General features: G+C 36.3%; 1 protein-coding gene across 1 annotated transcript in view; it reads right to left on the bottom strand.

The window, feature by feature from the left end:
* Positions 1-2,537: 2,537 nt before the first annotated feature.
* The window catches only part of gnb1a (guanine nucleotide binding protein (G protein), beta polypeptide 1a), a 43,486-nt gene continuing 23,899 nt past the window's right edge, over positions 2,538-22,124 (bottom strand). Inside the window, exons 2-11 of the mRNA XM_042003329.1 lie at positions 14,363-14,469; positions 13,921-13,959; positions 13,616-13,722; positions 11,490-11,553; positions 10,941-11,103; positions 9,534-9,600; positions 8,992-9,193; positions 8,256-8,472; positions 5,112-5,227; positions 2,538-4,825 (exon numbers count right to left, since the gene is read on the bottom strand). Of these exons, the coding sequence (XP_041859263.1) occupies positions 5,121-5,227; positions 8,256-8,472; positions 8,992-9,193; positions 9,534-9,600; positions 10,941-11,103; positions 11,490-11,553; positions 13,616-13,722; positions 13,921-13,959; positions 14,363-14,419 (1,023 nt within the window). The 5' untranslated portion in view covers positions 14,420-14,469 and the 3' untranslated portion in view covers positions 2,538-4,825; positions 5,112-5,120. The remainder of the gene's footprint in view (positions 4,826-5,111; positions 5,228-8,255; positions 8,473-8,991; positions 9,194-9,533; positions 9,601-10,940; positions 11,104-11,489; positions 11,554-13,615; positions 13,723-13,920; positions 13,960-14,362; positions 14,470-22,124) is intronic.

Genomic DNA, 22,124 nt, shown 5'->3' with positions numbered 1-22,124 from the left:
CTGAAATACTCATTTTTACTCACTCATATGACTGACCTGTTGCTTATTAACAAAATTAGTTGCTAAATGCGCCTTCATTCTTCTTTTTTTTGTTTTTTTGTTTTGTACCAGTTAATTTTCCAGCCTTTTGTTGCCTTTGTTCTACCTCCTTTGAGATGTGTTAATACCATCAAATTCAAAAGGAGCTAGTATTTTCCATGACATGGTAAAATGGCTCAGTTTCAACACCTGATGTTATTTATATTATACTGGGAATAAAATATGGGTTATGAGATTAGCATATTGTTACATTTTCTTTTATTTACATTTTATACAGCAGCACAGACGGTGGTCTAAATATGGCAGCTGTTTTGATACAAGCTCTGAGGATAGTTCCACGTTGTTATTGTTCTATGAACGTTTTAAATAAAGTATTAATAAAACAAATAAAAATAAGGAAAGCATAAACTAATTCAAAAGCTTGGTCTAGTTTCTTTTACCTTAAAGCTGTGTGCTAAAATGCTAAGTTAAAGATAATTATAAAGATTTAAAAGAAAAACTAAACACACCTATTTTTATTTCAAATTTAATGATCACAGAATAGATTTCAAAACTCCTGATTTTTTTTTTTTTTTTTTTTTTTTTACAAATCCCAGAACAGTTTCGGTCCAGAATGCATCTGTGATATGTTCAGAGAATATAAACCTAGCAGAGCTTTTAGATCTTCAGACTCTGGTCAGGTAGTCCAGACCAGAGTCCAGACTGAACATGAAGAAGCAGCATTTAGCTGTTCTGCTGCAAACAAGTGGAACAAACTACCAGTGCAGATTAAACTTTCACCAAACTTCGACACTTTTAAATCCAGGTTAAAATTTTCTTTTCTCATGCACCTTATGTATGAAATCTGCATGCTAACTTTTAACTTATCTCATGATTTTATTGTCATTTTTGCTATTTTTTGCTGCCTTTTACTACTTACTTTGCTTTCCTTGAACCATCGGTAATGCTTTTATGTAAAGCACTTTGAATGGTCTTGTATATGAAATGTGCCATACAAATAAAAACTGTCTTGCCCTTTTGTTGGGTTTCTGTTCTTTATGAACTTAAAATATTATTTGTATTATTTGAAAGTTGCTTAAGATTTCAGTGTGTAAACATGATAAAGTAAAAGAATGCTGTAACATTTTTTGTAAATGATTACAATGTTTTTAGGAAAATGTTTTACAAGCTAAATCCACACATTTTAGCCAAAAACAGGTGAATTAATGGATTCTTTATATTTGTTTAGCACTTGTGATGCTGGCACTATTTTACCTCATTAAGAATAAATGATGTACTTAGCAATGATTATGTACTTCGAGGCCCAACATATAATTATCAATACAAGTATTTTGATTACTTATTAACTGTATATCATTTATAATGTAAAATTATGTGTTCTGTGATGTTGAAATTTAAATAGGGGAATATTCTGACTAGTTTTGGACAGAAACTTCTGAATGTATGTACATACTATGTAGATATTATTACTCTGTACAATGTCTGCATAACAGAGGTTTCTAAATTTGTAAATATCCTACGATGTCCTTACAGCAACCCTTCTCTCCAGTTTTCAGTGTAACTGGACAATTTAACTGCTTAATTAAAAACTTCATATTGTATATACAGCATGTTAAAGCGATATAGATTAAATTAGGGCTGGGTGATATGAACCAAATCTTATATCTCGATATTTTTTACCTGAATCACGATGTACAATATATATCACAATATATTTTTTTTTTGTCAAGTAACCAAAGAGACAGTTCTAATTTACAGCCTTTAGTGCCAAATATACTTTTAAGGATCAGCAGCACATGTGCATTAAAACAGCCGACTAATATTACAGTACCTTTATATTAAATTAAATGCTCCTAAAACAAAATACATTAAAAATACTTTTCAATGACCATAACAAAAATACAGCTGTGCAAAATGCAAAAGATGCTTTTAACTCAAAACAAGCTCTCGATATAAACGATATTGCTTCCTTCTATATTGCGTCTGATAGTCTCGATATATTTGAAAATCTCGATATATTGCCCAGCCCTAGATTAAATCTATAAAATTTGAAGAATCCTTTTCATAAAAATGAACATTCAGATACATCTAGGTACTGGGCAATATTCCCAGTAGAGGGCAGTAAAGGACAGGGCTCATTTACTCATATTATTAATTAATTCTCACGGGTCCCACAACCTTTGGTGAAGCAATAACAGATACCTGTAGAAGCATCTCTGACCTGGCAGGAAGATGTTAGACTTGGCAAGTACTGCTGGAGGTGGCCCTTATCAAGATATTTTACACCTCGAATCCAAGGAAAGTGGAGATCATCTCTGAAGTGTTTGAAAGAAAATTTAGTTAAGTCGACAAAAGTTGGCTTAAGTAACTGTTTCATGGTAATTTAGTCTTTCAGTAAGTTGATATAAAAGCAGTCACATCGATTTCATACACTGATGAAAAAAAAAAACATGAAGCGTAACTGCATTCACAGCTGTACAGAGGAGCCAGGCTGATTCAACAGTGGATAAGAAATTGTTTATTTGACTTGAACATAATTACAAGGAAACCAAACAGTCTGCAACATTCTAGCTTCAGTGGGAATCGCTCTAAGTGAATCACACTCAACACAGTAGGTCATCTCAAACTGCTTTTTATTACATCTTAAATAACAGTACATTTTAATATAGTTTCTATCTTGCATCCAGCTTTCGGTTGTACACTGACTGACTTAAAATTAAATACAAAAGGTGAAAAGGGAAGAGTGGGGGGGGAGGGGGTGCAGAGCTCTACAGTTATTTGATGGAGAAAGAGAAAAGGAAAGGGAGTTTAATTAATTTTTAATATTTTTTATTTTGTTTTATTTTTTGCCAACTCCAGGCCTAACGCACAATTACAGCACATTTTTTTGTACAGAATGTCGCAGAGAGAAAAAAAAAAAAAACAGAATGGAAAAAAAAGTCACTACTGCTAAAGAAAGAGCGCAATCTGTTTACAAGGAGAAGGGAACAACAGAAAATTCTGCCATTCGGATGCTGCAAGATTTACTTTTCATTTTCTATTAAAGGACAGAAAAAAAAACCTGTTATAAAATGTTTCTTTGTAAATGGAAATTCATTTTGCTACAGAAGGAATGAAAATTTATTTGTTCCATCTGGATTATGTATATTTAAGGTGAATGAATATACGTATGTGTGTATAATTTAAGCATTTATGTTACTTTTTAATTTGTGGAACTCCTCTCAAGAGTGGACCAAGTAACCGTTTATGTTGCAGGGTTTGCTTCTCGAGTGCATAGCTTTGACATTGTAATTGAATCATGTATGCACAGAGTAGCCAAAAACAAGAAAAAATAGAAAGAAAAATATAAATACCAATGTATTGATATATTCAACAGGTTATTTTCTTAAAGAAAAACATCAAAAGGACTTTATTCCATATGCACCTTTTAAGCAATTCTACAGCATGCGATTCTAAGAGATAACCCACCCATGGCAGACAACCAAAATCTTTTTTTTTTCGTTTTTAACTTAAAAAGTTTCAATATCATTATTTTCAAACATTGATTTATACAACATGTCATTCACAGAGTAGTAACTGCATTTCCAAGCACGGAATGGGCACCTCTGTTAAAAGAGAGACGTCCGGATTGCAACCAGGCTGAAGTGGAGGTAGACCCTACCCGACCAAATCACAACACCGGTCCCAACCACGGGCAACGGAAAACCAGGGAAAACAAAAGTCAAGTAAAGGAGGAGGAAAAAGAAGAAAAAAAAAAGAAGAAAGAAAACCAAAAAAAAGAATAAAAACGGGGCTGGGTGGATTAAGATCCGATGGGTTAATCTTCATTTAATTATTCTACACTGTTGCCAGACAAAAAGGTGTATGAATGGTTAAAATGGTTTGTATTTTTTTTTGTTGTTTTCCGTTTTAAAAACGAGCATTCATTATCATAAACAGCATGTGCTTGGTTAATTAACTTTTTTCTTTAGACATTATTCTATATATGCAAAGTTTAATTTTTGTGCAAACAAAGATTCGTGGACTACACTGGAAAAAGAAACAGTAAATGTATCATGGGGCTAAATATACAGAAGGGCTAGAAGTGGCTTGAGGACTCCCTGTTGAAGCTAAATTCTCTCACTTTGTTCTCCGGTGGGATAAAGCTGGACTTAAAATGACATGATCTGCAGGTTCTTTTACGTGTCAACCTAAAATAAACATTGTCTAAAATGAGTAAAGACTAGGAAATAAAACAAAGCTTTGATCCTCATTTTAAACATTAACTGACAGTTCACTGATCTACCTCTCTTCAACAAAATATAATAATGAAAACAGAAAAACAAAAAATAAACATGGTCAAAAAGCTATTAAGAGTTAGATCACTGTCATGTAATAACCTTCACTCAACCCTATGCATAATGAGGATGCAGGACACATTTATTTTGTGGTAGTGGCAACGGTGGCGGGGGTTTTGTATTTTCACTTTTTACAATACCAGACCATGATCGTCAGAGGAATGCACAATTTTTTCCCCTCCAGTCCATTTTGAAACCACGAAATTCCTTGAGCTTTTTTTTTTTTTTTAATTTTTTTTTGTCTTTTTTTTATTTCGTGTAGCTGAATGAGTGACAGACAATTGTGCTCTTTTAAATGAGAAGGAGAGAGAGAATTTTTGCCCTTGTTAGGTTTCTGGGGTTTTCGGAGTCAGTATCATGGCGTTTTTCGAAAAGATTGGATATGCAATAAAATTGAACATCGTGATGTTGGAATGGTCTTGCACTCAACTTTGGAGTCCGGATGCCACCTGGAAAAAAAACAAAACATTCACTTAATATTTTAGCTGCATTTCTCTATCAAAAAACTGCTCAATTATTCAAATGTGATCAGAAAGACTTTTATTGCACAATTAAACGAGGCTCAAAGGTGAAATAATTCCCTGTGTGAATGATGTGATGTCGGGTCGCTTTGTCTTACATGCTGCACCATCAACCCCCAGCCTCCAGATGGCAGCAAATACAAATTTTAGGTTTTTACATATAGCCAAATTTAAACTACCACACACCATGAAGTGTCCTTCTCATATCATTTACCTTCAGACTCTAGTTCCAGATCTTGAGAAAGCTGTCCCAGGACCCTGTTGCCACTGCCATGCCGTCGTCGGTCACACCCAAGCAGCTCACCCGGTTATCATGACCAGCCAGGACACCTAAACACAGAGCAGATGTAATACTGTTAATGACGTGGAAACCTGATCAGTCTGATCCTGCTAAATATCATTTCCAGTGGCTCAATTAAGTTTGCATGTATGTGTGTTTGAAAAGGTCCACTCAGATGTGTGCCACCTCTGATTCCTATCCCACTATGCAGTCAATAGCTGTAAAGTATTGATGCTTCCACAGCTGGAGCAGGTGATGCTTGCTGCTCTTTCAGATGCATTTTAACACAGTTTACACACTATTCTCTCCAGTTAAGCCACTCAATATGTACAATTCTGTCTACACACTTTAAATACTCGTCCAAAATGCATCTACAATACTACATGTACAAAATAATACAATGATGACTTGTATATCACACTATACATATGAAGAATCCAGTGGTGCAGAAGCCAACTTGAAACTTCTAGCTCATTTCTATTAGAAGCAGTAAAAACAATCCTAATACAACCACAGATAGAGACGTCTGGTGTTTTTTTCCTTCCAAACTAACAGGTTTCTGTTAAAACTCTGACATTGAAATCATTACCTCTAAATTAAGATTACCCACAACTGAACTGCGCAGTTAAGAGTATTATTGGAAGACAGGCCAGTGAAAAGAACGTGAACTGGACTTTGATTTTGTATGGACTTTGTCTTTTATAGGTTAAATGTAAAGTTCAGCACACCATGCTGGTTGGCTTGTTGAACAGCAGCATTTGTTAAAGTGCATGCCAAAGTTCACATACTGTTAAGAAACGTTTCCTCACATTCTACTTTGTAAAAACTGCTTCAGCTGTGTGAGGTTTATAGACTGGGTGAACAAATGCGTGAACTCATAACCGGGCCGAGGTCCTGCTGTTTAGAAATTCTTGCTGGTGCTTAATTTGTAAATAAAACACTACGATCACATTATGTCCAGTAGTCATACTTAAATTAAAGAAATGGTCCAATAACAGAATGATTATTCTTTCATACCAACACTCACATTGGAGGCTTCCAGGTAAGTCTAAAAGATGGATTTTGGTAATTTAGCAAAAACACAGGACAGCACCCCGTTAATATTTCATCTTCCTGCCGACCGCTTATGTCTCTTATCACAGGCTTAAAGTGAAGCACCTGTGAGCGGCCAGGCCTGTTTGGTAGCAAGATATTAAACATCTTTTCCATGTCCACTGATTCACAAAGACTTCATAAGTTTGTCTTGAAGTTCTGAAAGGAAGCCGACCATCTTGACAGATGTAGAAAATTTAGATCAATGGTCACATTCAGCCAAAGTCCAGAGGAAGGTAAATACTTCCAGCCCTTCAAAACATAAGATGTGTACAGTGGGACGAACCCAGAAACAGACTTTTTATAATTAGAATAAGAACAATAAATTCAACTGTTGACATTTTTCCAGTAAGAAGACTGAAAAAGTTCCAATGTTAACGTTTGACAGAGCTTGCAAGAGGTTATTTCATTTTCCAAAAATGGCAACCAAAAAAGGTTTAAACTATTCTGTGTCAGATTTGTTTATCATTCATTTAAAATTAAATATAGGAGCACAGCCCCTCAGAGTGAAAACTAATGTTTTCATAGTTTCCAATCAGTCCTATATTGCCAAAAATAACGTATTTATTAAACCAGACATCTGATGTAGTCTTTTGGTGGCTTTATAATGGCTTCATGTCAAACTACCATGTTCTTTATGAAAGAAATCATGCCAACTACAGTGGTGTGGAAGTGTTTGCACTCTTCCTGATTTCTTATTGTTTTTGCACATTCGTCACATTTAAATGTTTCAGATAAAAAAAAAAGAATATTAGTCAAAGACAACACAAGTAAACACATAATGCACTTTTTAAATGAAGGTTTTTATTATTAAGGGAGAAAAAAAGTCCAAACCTACATGGCCCTGTGTGAAAAAGTGATTGCCCCTTAAACCTACCAACTGGCTGGACCACCCTTAGCAGCAACAACTGCAATCAAGTGTTTGAGATAACTTGCAATGAGTTTTTTACAGAGCTGTGTAATAGGATTCGGGTCAGGACTTTGATTAGGCCACTCTAAAGTCTTCATTTGGTTTTTCCTCAGCCATTCAGAGGTGGACTTGCTGGTGTGTTTGGGATCTTTTTCCTGCTGCAGAACCAAAGTTTGTTTCAGCTCAAGGTCATGAACAGATGGCTGGACATTCTCCTTCAGGATTGTTTGGTAGACTGCAGAATTCATGGTTCCATTTATCACAGCAGGTCTTCCAGATCCTGAAGCAGCAAAACATCACACTACCACCATATTTTACTGTTGGTATGATCTTTTTCTGAAAAGTGTTGTTACTTTCATGCCAGATGTAATGGAAACACACACCTTTAAAAAAGTTCAACTTTTGTCTCATCAGTCCACTTAGCATTTTCCCAAAAGGTCTTGGGGATCATCAAGATGATTTTTCATCAAGGTGTTTTCACCATTTGTGGATAATGGCTCTCATTGTGGTTCGCTGGAGTCCCAAAGCTTTAGGAATGGCTTTATAATTTTTTCCAGACTGACAGATCTTATGTTTTTCTTATTTTTTTAGGATCTTCACATGATGTCTAGCTTTTGAGAATCTTTTGGTCCACTTCACTTTGCCAGGCAGGTCCTATTTAAGTGATTTCCTGATTGAGACGCAGGGTGGCAGTAATCAGGCCTGGGTGTGGCTAGAGAAACTGAACTCGGGTGTGATAAACCTCAGTTATGTTTTAAACCTGAAACATTTAAGCGTGACAAACGTGCAAAAAAACAGGAAGGGGGAAAACACTCTTCACACCACTGTACTACTATAAACCAAATTTAATATATTATATTGCCTTATAGCTGTAAATCTGAGATGCCTAAAATTTTCCTTGTCATACTTTAATTTCTACTTCAGAAGGTTTTCTAGTTTATCTTACGATCCTCAAACAATATTAATTTATTTTGTTCAGCAGGACGTGCACGTTCATTTTGATTCATTTGTGTTGCCATTTTGCAATACTACACTTTTTGGGCTCATCTAGTTCCACTGCTCAAACAGTGACTTACCAGCACGGTCGGCCTTCAAAGTGTCCCAGACATTGCAGTTGAAGTCATCATAGCCAGCCAGCAGAAGACGGCCACTCTTGGAGAATGCCACAGAGGTGATGCCGCAGATGATGTTATCATGTGAGTAAACCATCAGCTCCTGGTCAGCACGCAGGTCAAACAGCCGGCAGGTGGCATCGTCCGAGCCCGTGGCAAAGGCGTTGCCATTAGGGAAGAACTGTGACGACAAGTAAAATCAAATTTAAATCATGCATGAAGTCCTTACTGTGGAGAAATTGCAGAATGTTGTATATTAATTTAACTCAGAGTAAACTTGCAATTGTTGTCTAACATACAGTAACTACCACCTAGTCTGTGCCATCACTATGATAGATTCTTGTTACTTCTGTAAGAGCTACGTCTGTGGACTACTACTTCAGTAAAAATGATCCAATATGCACAATAAACTCTTGGTGTTAATTTAAAAATATACTTCTAGAAGCCTCATTAAAATAGAGTCAAATTACTTGGACTGAGTAAACTTAAACAGCTTTGAAGCTGTGATAAAAAAAAAAAAAAAAAAAAAAAAAAACTCTAAATGCAGTGTCAGCATCCATGAACTTTCTTGACTCGTACTGGCCTCATAATACAGATTTGCTCTGACAGATTTGCCTAACAGATGTCTTGAATAACTTAAAACCCTGATATGAAACATATGAAAGTGTGTGTGTGTGTGTGTGTGGGGATCTGTCCGTACGCAAATGGCATTGATGTCTGACTCGTGGCCAGTGAAGGTCTGTCGGCACATTCCTTCTCTGATGTCCCAGAGCTTGGCTGAGGCATCACAGGCTCCAGACACAAACAGCCTGGTGTCAGGTGCCAGAGAGAGACTCATCACATCTCCAGTGTGACCAGCAAATGTAGTTGTCTGCTGACCAGTCTCAATGTCCCACAGAGCACTGCAACAACGGAAGAAAAATAGACATTGAGTCATTTAATATGAAAAGCGGTCAGTGATCTGATCCCAGAGACTGTATGAAGTCAGTTAAATTATAGTTTAAATCAGAACAGTTTTAAATACTAATGATATATATTACTTTCAGTCAAACATTAGCAGGTCTAGCAGGATCTAACAAAAAAACTAAAAAAATAAAATAAAATAAAAACATGACAGCACTGATACCAATCCAATCCACTTTCCATTTAACAGTTTCAAATGTTATGAAACACTTATAATTTGAGGTCTCTATTTATAGTGATGTAGCACTGAATTGTGCATGATGTAATATCACAACTCACCAGGTGGTGTCTCCAGAGCTAGTGACAATCTGGTTATCATCCAGGAAACGACAGCAGGACAAATAACCTAAAAAGAATGAAAGACACTGATTAATTAACTTCTTCACTATGGACTCTAACAGTTAATAGCGGGTTAAAGTTTCATATAATTTCTCTGTTCACAGAGGAAGAAATCTAATTCCAAGTATTCATCACACCCACAGAGAATGCTATGTGAGCTGAATGTGGGAGAGATGAATTGACTAATTCACTACCAGAAACAGAAAAAGAAAAAAAAAAAAAAGCTGTGGGGCATCTCCTGGTTCATGACTTGCTTCCATAATTCATCCATTACTAGTTGGCAGAGTGTATATACCCCTCCCTATAGTGAGGGAACTGGAACTGAAATGCTGACACACTTCCTGCATCATGTGACACTGATCAGATGAATGCTCCTTGCCTAAGCACTCAACACTTTCATTAGTTTGTAATGGTTTAAGGCTTTACCACATTCTGAGCTTAATGGAAATTGACACTTTGTGACTAGCTTTTACTGGATGCAAAAATAATTAGGTGTTGCACACAGGCCTCACTTGGAAATAAGACTGTATTAAAGAAAATCTTGGAATAGCTTTCTTTTGCGCTAGTTGTTTGCAGGACTTGTTTAAAAAATAAATAAATAAAAACCCGTAAGCTAATTTGATGTGAGCTCCAGTGAAACTAATAGATAACATCTTTTGCTCCATCAAAGAGAACAAAAAGTGTCACCTTACGGTAAAATGCAAACAATTAAAACGAGATATCTCATAAAATCAAAATAAAGTGATGTTTAGCTTTACACCAGAGTATTTTTGATCCAAAACTAAGTTTTTAAGAGCATGATGATGCGAAATACTGTCAACAGATACATACTTTTATTTTCAACGACCATTTGGACAAGTTAATGTGTTTTAATCTATATGTGATAAAGGATTTAACATTAGTTAATTAAAATTCCCAAAGCCTACTTTCTAAGTTTTATTGGATAAGATCTAACATTACATGATTAGTAAATGCTGGCAGTGGCTGTTGGATAATTATGAGTGACATCTCTGGAGAATTTATTATTCCCAAGAACAATTCTGGCCCATGACTCTGCTACTGTTGATTGAGTATGTTCCACTGTGATATCACACCATTACAAAAATTAACTTGACCTTCTTGGGAGGGCGGGGCTTGCCGTTGAGGGGGCGAGGCACCCCCTTAATATAACAGTAGGGGAAACACTGATTAAGGAATATTTGTCTTGGTGCCAAGCAGACCTTTTATTGTCCTGTAGTGTCAACATACTGGTATAAATGTACCACTTTATTGGCAGGATAATCAGAATTCGATTATGAAATGAATGATGGACAGTACGGCACAGAATAAAAGAAGAGTTGGGTCTACCTGTGTGTCCAGCCAGCTCACGGCTGACGCGCACATTTCCTTCACGGGTCTTCAGGTTGTAGATTGAGCAGATGTTGTCCAGGCCACCACAGGCAACATAGTTCCCAGAAGGGGCATAGGCGCATGTCATCACCCAGGAGGAGCGCAATGGGATGGCATGGACCTGGAGAGATGGAAGATTTAAGATTAGATAGTGTACAGTGACAGATGGAAGAAAGAGACCGGGAAAAAGAGATGGAAAAAAACAAAGTTAGCAATATTAACCTTTAATGAGCATGATAGCCCCCGTAAATAACCTTTACCTGGATCCCATAAAATGCATCGTAAATGCATGTTATCAATTCAAATTAAATCAGTTGGAAGGAAAAGATACTAACACAACGAGAAGGTTAAAACAATGTCTCAATTCAAACCATCTCACACAGTCATTTAAAAAACAGTTGAAAATTAAAAAAAAAAAAAAAAAAAACCTGATATAATAACTTACTATAATTATATAACTATAATAATATATAATATTATGATAACATTTTTTGCATCTTTGATTACCTTGTTTGTGGTGTAGCTGTCCCAAATAATGAGCTTGCCATCCTGGGAGGCACTGACCAAAAGCCTGGTGGGAGACAAATAAAAATAAGCTTTGAATATACTTTCTCTTCGCAAATACAGGTCTACATTTTACAGTGATTTTGTGCCACTTGGGGGCAGTATCAGGAATATATAGAATAACTTGAGATGTGGGCTCCTCTAGGTTGTCTTCTGTTATTGTTGGTCCTTTAGTCTTGTCCTCCTCCAACCAGAATCAAAGCAGACAAAGGCCTGCTTTATGATGGAGTGAATCAAAGTCTCAAATTTAATAAGATTAAGTGTAGCCCTTTTCTGGGATTTTTGCCTGTGCTGCTTTAGTATTAATGTCATCTTGTATTATGAATTCTGTTGTCAGACCTTCCTGGTTCAAGCAAACTTTCCACAGATCAGCATAATCTGTGTGTCCTGCATAATTTTAAGTCACAAGTCCATTTAAATCCTGTGAAAAGCTTGAAAGTAGACACAAAGTGGTAAAATAATAAAATATGTTTACAGATTTTTCCCTTCTCCTTTCATAAAGTCTGTAACCATTGAATCCTTGTGTCTGCAATTTTTTTTCCAGAGATTTTTTTTTTAATTGTCTAGAGAGAGCTCCAAGGCACTACCTCTGTGGCTGTGCTCTGGTATCTGGGTGAATCCAGCAAGAGTAACCACAGTGATGGTCCCAATGCACATTGGCACATGAGGTGTGATCAAACCAAGGGCTGCAGGGACTCTGGCAGTCTTAACTACTGTCCGAGATGTGCTCAGGAGGTTGGAAAGAACTGAATTACTGAGAAACCGAAGTAATCTGCTTGCGGGCCTCAGTGCAAACGCATCTAACTTTAATAAAAAAAAGTTAAGAGTTAAACTCGCAATCTGGGATCATGTCGGAAGTACAAAAATAGTCAAATGTGCCCAAACTCCACATTGGCTTCCAGTAACTGAGGAGTAAGTAAGTCAGCTGGAAGACAACAATGCAGTGCTTTGAGATGCTCATTTTCTCATCAGAACAGACCTCTGTCACTTGCAGGGTTAGGAAAGGAAACCCAAACTCTAAAAGGGATGAAAATATCAACCAAGCTCCATTTTATTGTACTGTTTATAAATGCACTCCAAATCACATGGATTTCATGCAAACATACACATAGCCAGACCTTGTTTCCATAATGAGCAGAGCTTTGTGTTGTTTTATTGTTCCATTTTTAACACAAAGAAAGGCCACAATGAAACAAAACAAAACAACAAAAACAAAAAAACAAAAACAAAAACCCAAACTGCTAATTTTGAGCAGATTTAGGTTTAGTTCTATATTCAAGTTTTCTAGACAAATTTGGCTGTTTTAATTGTGCTGAATCATTACGTTTTAACATTACTGACACATTAGTGATGAAATATGTTTGCTAAAGGCTTGCTACACTAAAGATGATCAGAAATAATGTCCTCTATGTAGAAACACTAATTGTTTTTTTGCTTCTATTATTTTAAACTGCAGCTGCCAAATATGGTTTCAGTTGTCCTTGATTTAAACGTTTTATTCTAATAGTTGATCTATAGAGTTTTCTGTATCACAGGTTCACATGGTGCTACACTTTGCATGTTCCATTTGAAAGTTTGGATATATGTTAGGGGTGGCTCTTGACTCTGACTCTTGGAAATCTATTGCTGTATAAATTTAAGTAGAGCCTCCTTGGATCTAAAAATAGCCTCCCAGTCACAGACTTTGGGTTAAAACATTTATGACATTTATGACAACACGAGAAGTGAGATTTATACCTATCTGCTGTGGATATTATCCCAAACACCTGCTTTAATATAAGCCGACACCATTTTGAGAATTTTCCCCACCCACTTACCCATCCTAATGCACACATACATGCTGAACTAGCTTAAACACTAATTTTATATTTATGACAAACTGACAAGAAGACCCATTTGATAATGTGTCTTGACCAATGTGGGATATCATGACCTGAAAATCAGGAAGTTATGAGCACAAAGACATTAGAGCAAGCTTCTGCAGGTGTTTCTGGCATTTAGCTGACAAAGACTAGGGTGGTGAGAATAAATATCTAGTTATTGGAAAGAAAGGAGTTGAATGAGATTACCTTGAGTCAGTGCCCCAGTGCATGGCATAGATTTTAGCCAGATGCCCTCTCAGTGTCCGTCTAGTACGCATCTGAATTCGGCCAACAGGGTCAATGTTAGCTGTGATCTAAACACGATTGGAGGGAAAGGTCACTTTGAGAGCCCTTTGACATTTGCGTGCAATCAAACTTCATGTGGTTTGTTAATAGCATTGTTAGTATTGTACAATCAAACACCAAACAACAAAATCTGACGTTTTAATGCATTTTTTTTTAGTGCAAGGAATTAATTTGAGTCAAGACGATGGCATAAATATGCTTCTTACCTGAGACAGGGTAGCATCTGCACACGCTTTCCTGGCATCCTGAAAAACAATAACTTGATCAATCTTCAAATTATAATTGAGTATAATTACCAGTAGGGTTAGAATCAAATGAACGGATGACCTTTCATGCCTGGGGTGAATTCACCATTAATGTGCTATATGAAAATTTAATAAATCAAAAATGTGTGACATCAGCTTAACTGTATTGTGGCAATGGCAGTACTAACTTTTATATTAAACACAAGTGAAGAAGAAATTTTGCATCAAAACATCCAAGTTGCATCCTCTACCAGTTTTCAACTATGCTAATGCGCAGCTGGAACACAGCGTGCAGTACAGTGGACCATGATGAAATATTGGGAACTTAAGTCAATTTGGGTTTCTAACTCATTACAAAAGCTAAAAACAGACTAACCCAAGGATGGTAAGGATTGCCACTTACTCTGATCTGGTTCTTGAGCTGCTCAGCCTCCTGGCGTAGCTGATCCAGTTCACTCATTTTCCTCTGCTAATGGTGTGCTTCGCTCCGCCGCCTAGATTCTTGCTGATCTGGAGGAGACAAGCAATGACAAGCTAAATATACATACCAGAAGGTGCATACTTAATATTAATAGTAATACACAATAGTGTAATTAAACATTTAATGTTGACATTTTATTGGAATTCTAGGGCTCCAGATTACAAGCATTTTCTCAGTCAAGGTCGATACATGCTTTTCCATCTGTAAAGAATCTATGGACATACTACTGCAAAATTTAGTTGCATAACAGAGTTTCTCATAAAACCAATCAGTGAAGCTCAGACAAAGCAGCGGCGAATCACTTTAGAGACAGCCCAAGACTCGCCCTTGCCAGCTTAAAACTATAACCTAGCAACAAGCGCTAGGTAGTTACTTAAGGCTGAAGATAACAAATTTAAGGATGATGGTAAATTTGTTCACCTCAAAAACAACAGCAAGCCTTTGGGAAAACATCTGGCTACAATAAGCATTTAACAAGCTTCCCTTAAAAGTCTAACCAAAAGTGATATTTGTAACTAAAATGAGAAAATATATATCCATTTAGACATCCAAAAATGAAACATACCCCCTAGTAACAGTCAAAATGAAGAATAGATTAACTGTCCAGATATCAAGAAAGCAGAGAGGCAGGAGAGCAGCTAGACTTTCACTGCACTACTAGAGCGCCAAGGTGTTCAGATGAGGCGCAGGGTTTTGCAAAGCCCTCAATGCTCTGGCCTGTGGACTCTAAACTCCTCTCCAATGTCATCCCTGTAATCCTGGGACACAGTTGATTCAGCTCCTCCAGCCAAATCCGGTTAAGACAAAACCTGCTGATGATCCTAAAAGCAGTGGCTATCCCGCTGACCCCAATCCTCTGTTTGACACTCTTACCACTGACACTTTCACTACCCAAAGACAAAAAGTTTAACTAAAATATCAATGCAATGGTAAAAATTTTGACTCTGGCTTCGATGCTTAGGGATGTGTTGAACACTTAGGAAGAACACATTGAATGCATCAGAATCATTACTGTATTAAAAGAAATTTAGAAGACAAAGTCACTAATTAAACTTTCTCAAATAATTTTAGTCTTAATTGATCAATAAGTTAAAAGACCAAATTCATTCCACTTAACGGAGTAATCGTCTTCAGTTTATGATCTCTCATTCCACTTGTTTAAAAGAGAGTCCGACCTCACATTTTATCAAATTAAATTTCCTTAAGGAAATGAGTAAATTAACACTACTTTCCAATTATTACAAAAAAAACTAATTACAGTAGTATGTAAACACACATTACCTCCCTGTTTCTCTGGGTTTCGATTTAGGTCCTTTGTCCTGCAGAGTGTCAAGACCTTCTGAATGAACACCTTATCCTACATGCGCCTGAGACCTTAGTAGGTACCTGTGACCTGATTGGCCAGTGCTGCTAAATGGGTCTGCACCTAAGCAAGGCGCCTTAGCCCCCTAATCTTGGTGATAAAAACGTCTCATGGTAATATCAGTGGATAATTCTGGTCTCCTCTGTAATAACCCTCTGTATACTTGGTAAAGTATCATTGGTGGACTTTTCAACAAAGCTATGAGAAGGTCAGCAGATTTTGGATGTAGAAATGTAGAAACTGACCATCTCAAAGGACTGCATCAGACTAAGGATGCATCCCTCTGGTTAATGATGTCTAGATTAGGGTTATTACACAAATAACTTGTACCTTGTTTACATTATTACTGTCAGTCCAGAAGTGTCCTTTGGATTAACTTTCTTATTCAGAAATAAAAGAAGACACAAATCATCACCCCAGAAAACATACTTGACAACCACTTGGTGATAAGCAAGAAAGTCTGTGTAAAATCATTCAATCATCAATTTTTCTTTTAAAATTTAAACAACAGCCAAGTACATGACACAACGGATAAAGCCACTAACCGTTTGTGAGCTTGTAACTTGTTTAAATTACATTTTCAACCAAAAAAAAAAAAAAAAACTATTGATAAAGGTTGAATGTAACTGTAACAGATCCTTCAGAGGTTTTGTCTGAGGCTAATTTTCAGATATGCAAACAGATGATCTGAATTCATCAAGGAAGGCCAAGCGTCACTGTGCTTTATTAGATTAATCTAAAAGTAGGATCTGGGGATAGTTTAGATGTCAATAAAACAACCTAATTTTAGCAATTGAGAGTGCATATTATGATTATTTTCACAGTCATATTTGATCCAAAACATTTGCAAGATCAAAAGAAAGAAACATTTCCTGGTAAATCTTTGCAGGCTTATATAGCAACCACCTTAATTTTTTTTAACCTATTATAACAGAGGCACCCTTCTACACATGCATGCAGGTACAATTATGCGTTTCATCAGGACTTAATGGGTTAAACAAGAGAAAGATGCACAGTTGGAAGAAGTCAGGTGATCAATACAGCCTGTCAGGAACATTCCACTGTTTTAACCTCTACCCTAAAAAATATATATTTCAAGTGTGTCTTTCCACACATATTGCATGAATGGATGAATCAGATTTGGACATTTTCTTTCCTTTGCTTTAAAAATAACATGGCCTCTATAATGGGAAGTTTCAAGAACTGGATGATTTTGAGGAGTGGGGGGCTATAAAAATAAGATACTCCTCACTGGTGATCAGTATTAACATAAGTGCAGTGATTCAGAGGACTCTCTTTACCCCCTTTTGCTTGTGGTGGGAGTGTTGAAACCACGAGCAGCCCAATAGATAGAGCCTTGACTTTGCTGCCTTCTCTTTCTGCCAGCTATTTTTAGTGATGTGGTGGGGGAGGAGGAGGAGGGAGGAGAAAGAGGAGGTGGTAAGCAGACTTCACATTTTCCAGCCACTCCTATCAACTCCGACATCTCAAGCGCAACAGTGACAAGGAGAGAGGAAGTGTAATTTGACTCCATACAGGAACACAGTTCATTGTTATTTCTTCCCACCAAACAGCAATAATCATGTATGCACCATCCATTTTCACATCATTCAGATCTATATGTCCTCAGTTTTTGTTTTGAGGAGAAATACTGATTTTTAAGTGGGCATCAAAAATTGATAAACAAATCTTGCGAATTTTAGAAAGCAAAATTTACTCTTATTCAACAGTTTAAAAAGTACAAAAAATCTGCCAACTATCAGTTACGATAGCATCACACACGATGTACCAAGTCGTTGTTCTAACCCATGACATTTTTTTATATTATGTAAAAAAATATTTTTCTTTCTATATACCTGTAAAGGTATATAAATCATAAGAGTCTTAAGGGGTTTGGCAGTAAATTTATGGGGTAGACAGTTGTCACTTGATGACATAAGTAAAGGAGGCGGTAGAGATATGTTCTGGTGCACAAGAGGATAGAGGCAAGAGAGGCAAGCTGGAGGACACAGCCAGATTAAACTAATGAGAGTGAACAAGGAGAGGACAATTGGGAGGGTAGCTGCTAATTAACCCCTTGGTAAAAGGGAGCAGGGCTTGTAAGCGTGCCTGCATTCAAGACAAAACATAACAGGCCTACACTTTGCACTGGGTTTCATTACCTTGCTGAAATGCAACTTTTCGTATGTTTTCAAACTGAATCAACACTGTTTACATAGCCATACACATCAAGTATGTACTGTACAAAGATCCAACCTAGAAAAAGCTGCATAAGACAAACCATTACACATCAAGTTGAGTCAACCATGGCAAATAGAGTGATATCAAAATGCTCAGTAGTTATCACTTCCTGGGTGGAGTAAGTCACTTTTTTGTGGACAAGTTACTTGACTATTGAGTCAAGGCTCAGTTATGTATTTCCCTACAATTTTACTGACACACTAGCGCTGGTCATGAAACAAGCCCATGCAGGGTTCGTGTGATATCAGAAAATGCATGAAGCTGCATTTCTAACTAATTCTATTAGAGTGGAGAGACGGGTGCAAAAATGCCATTCACTAAGAGGAAAGCTGTGCCGTTTCCAGGGCTTTATTTACAAGTTAAATGAATAATACAGGAAAAGAAGTCAAAAAATGTTTGCTCATACTTCCAATAACATTAAAAAAGTTTTTTTTTGTTATCACCACATTATTAGACTTACAATATAGCAATGATGGAATAATGAACAAATAAAGACAGTTATTTGTAATTATTTGTGGGAAAATCAGGTATAATTTCAGAAGAATGACAACTCTAACAGTAACTCCAAATTAAGTTAAATAAATACTTAAAAAAAAAAAAAAAAAACAGATAAATGACTTCAGACAAATTGCTAAAACTAAAAAGTTGCTAAGTTGCCAATAAATTGCATTAATAAAATCAACTGTCCTTCCTAGTAATATCATTTCGATTATGACTTACTGAACAGTGCATGCCCCTGCAATTCACAAAAAAAAAAAAAAAAAAAAAGTTGTGGGGAAGTCGATGGAAAATGACCTCACTTTTATTAATCTGTGAACTTTCCTAATGAGCTTAACGTTTCAGCAAGTGGTGTCCTGCTATACCACTAACTATATTAAAAACAAACAAGTAATAGTAAAACATTTCAATTGAACAATACTGTTTTTGGATTTTATTAAAGAACACAATATTACATAATATAATCTTATTGCATTTACTAAATAAAATTAAATCAAAATAAACCCAGAAGTGGAAAAGAATTAGTCTCACAGCTTTTACTTTGAGAAAAATAAAACTTAACAGTTTGAGTTAGCAAGCATTTAACTGTTAAAGATGTATATGGGGGAGAAACTTAAAATTATTATGAATCTTTATGAGTTGATATGGATTTTGCCAGCAAAACTCTTTGTTTCTAAAGAAAATTTAACTCATTTCATAAATGCTCAGTTTGTTTACTTCTCATACTGCTGAACAGATAAACAACCAACCAACCACCTTAAAAATATCAGAAAGGGGAAATTAGTCATTTGTGTCAACTGTATTAGAATTAACCAACAGTAACCATTTATCAGACGAACATTTCTGCACTGACCATCTTTAAAGTATAAGTACACCCCGTACTTTTTGCTTAACGCTACCGAATGCCCACTTTTGAAAAATGCCAGAAACTGCAGGTGTGGGGTGTAGGAGGTATGGGCGGGCCGGAGGGCAGAGAGTGGGCGGGTTGTGAATACACAGGCAGAAACTGAATGGCAGTCAGCAGCTCAACAAGATGGAAAGCGATACAGTTTCACAAAGCACCTATGCCACAAAGTCGTTGAGATGAAAGACTTTTCCCCTCCAGAATTCCCTTAGCTACACCACGCAGTGGGGGGAGAACAAGGTGGTACCAGTCTGAGCTGGTAGCGTTGTTGCACTGGCCTGTAGCGACTCATGGCAGGCTGTGGAAGCTGCCGGAAGTGCTGTTGCAAGTTGCTGCTGCTACGATTTGAGCTACTGTCTGTCGTTGATGAAGTTCAGTAGGTAAAAAATAAAGTCAGGTGTTACTTTTACACCCCTCAAAAGCACAAATCTGTCACATTGCAGCATTATTTTCTCAAAAGCTCAGTAAAATTTTAAAAGTCTGAAACAAATGAATCTACGGCAGATAAGTTCACATATGCATATGTGGACGCGGTTTCCATGTCTGCAAGGCGAGGACCTGCTTTTTTTTTTTTATCTGGAGGGAGGGCGCTGTGAGTTTGTTTTTTGTTTTATTTATTTTTTCGTTACGTAGAGGAGCACCAAGTTGACCTCTACATCATGAAAAACAAAACTGTAGGGGGCGTTTCTAGTCATTTTTGACCTACATAATCCAGATTTTTAAAGAAATTTAATAATGATCATTTTAACAACAATATATGTGGTTTTTAATCACAGTTAAGTAATACTATGTTTCAGCTCAAAAATACCATTTTAGGGTGCACTACCCCTTTAAGACTATAGTGGAGCAACTTAAATGTAATCCACATTTAGTAGCATTTCTTAATACTCATCCTAATCCCAATCACGTAACTAAAGATTCTGATATTTTTGTGTCTCGAACATTGCAATTTGTTAACATATAATTCCTGCTTTGAGACAGACCATCTGTACAAGGTGGTATTCTGAAGGTGGGGTAAATATGGTGACCTTAATAATTTACACCCTCCTGCTTGGACACCAGCTGCCCCACTCCTTAGCCTTCTTGAGGGCTGCATCCAATCTTGCTTGTCTGATTGTTCCTATTAATTTCCTTCTCTGTGGGACAGAATATTTCAGATTACAACTTAGGTTGTGGGTTATTTGCTATGGATGTGGCTGAGTTTTGTTGCAAGTCAGCCAGCACCTGGCTGTGGCAGTGCCTTAGCAACAGAACCATTGTGTCTCCACTTTAATATAAGATCATAGTTTTTCTAAGCAGGCACTTCATTTTTAAGGGTGTTTCCCTAGCTGTTCTCGTCTTTCTCTTCCCTTTGTCAAAACATTCAGCGGATGTGGCAACAGAGCACACACACACACACACACTTTACAAACTCACTCGCTCCGTGGTTCCTTCTGCTACCATTGCACTTGCCAATGTCCATCCAGGCCTTGAATTAGGCAATGCAATCAGCAGCAGTACACTAACAGGTTACACATGACTCTGTGACAGGCAGGTATATGCCAACTGTCTAATAAGGAAAAGGAGGAAAAAAAAGAAAGAAAGAGAAAAACAAAACAAAACAAAAAAAAAAACAAAAAAAAAAACAAAAAAAAAAAAACAGCAGTAGAAGATAGGAGGTTATGCGCTTTACACAATATTAGGGCAATCTGACTGAGATTAAGCCTAGCAAAAGCCAGTAAATGAATAATTTTGGCAGACTGAATTAAAGGTGATGAGTATACAAGCCCCATTTCAGAAATTTTCAAAAGAAATAGAAAAAAAAAAAAAAAAAAAAAAAACATGACCACAACTTGTGTGATCATAACTGCTTTTAAAAGGTATTAAAAAACTACTATGGTGCATTTAGAAAGTATTTATATATGTTTATAGTTGATATATTTTATGATTTGCACTGATACAGTATTTAACTGGAATATCATTTTATTCATTTGCATACGCTCTACAAAAACTGGTTTTAGCAATGTTTTAGGAAAAATTTCCATATGTATTCACATGGAAGAACCAATATTTATTTGTTTTAAATGCTGGAGAAAAGTATTAAACATAACTTTAAAAATCCAGATTACAAAATAGAAATAATGCTCAATAAGTTCTGAGAGATCTCTGGATTGGAATACCAAAAAAAGCTATGCTTAATGTTGTATAACAATAAATAAGAACCTTGTTTTCTGTTTCTACATTTATCCAATACGTTTACCTGGTTTTTACCTTAAAAACAGTCAAAAATATTTGAACTTTAGAAAAATCTTTGACAAAACTCAACTTTAAAATCAAACAAAACAGACAGAAGTATCCTCCATCCGAAAACTCTTTTTGAAGCTTTCATCCAACCAAATCAATATTAAAGTGTGATGAGGTTGAGGAATTCAAGTGGATATGTTGATCTAAGACTATAGTGGGGCAAGTAAAATGTATTCTTAAAATACATTCATGTGGAAATATGCTAAATATTGCCTACACTGGCGAATACCCCAGCTTTTAAATATCATTTAGATACTGAAGATACTGAATTGATTCACAAATATAAAAATAAATAAATAAATTTAAAAAAAGGAGAAAGGGGTAAATGCCAGGGCATATAGTGTAAGCATCTCACAAATATGCATGTGTGTAGGGACCACCTCCATTTTCCCCCT

This window comes from Melanotaenia boesemani, chromosome 13 (genome assembly GCF_017639745.1).
Source record: "Melanotaenia boesemani isolate fMelBoe1 chromosome 13, fMelBoe1.pri, whole genome shotgun sequence".
Taxonomy (NCBI): Eukaryota; Metazoa; Chordata; class Actinopteri; order Atheriniformes; family Melanotaeniidae; genus Melanotaenia; species Melanotaenia boesemani.
This window is presented reverse-complemented; position numbering and strand designations above follow the sequence as displayed.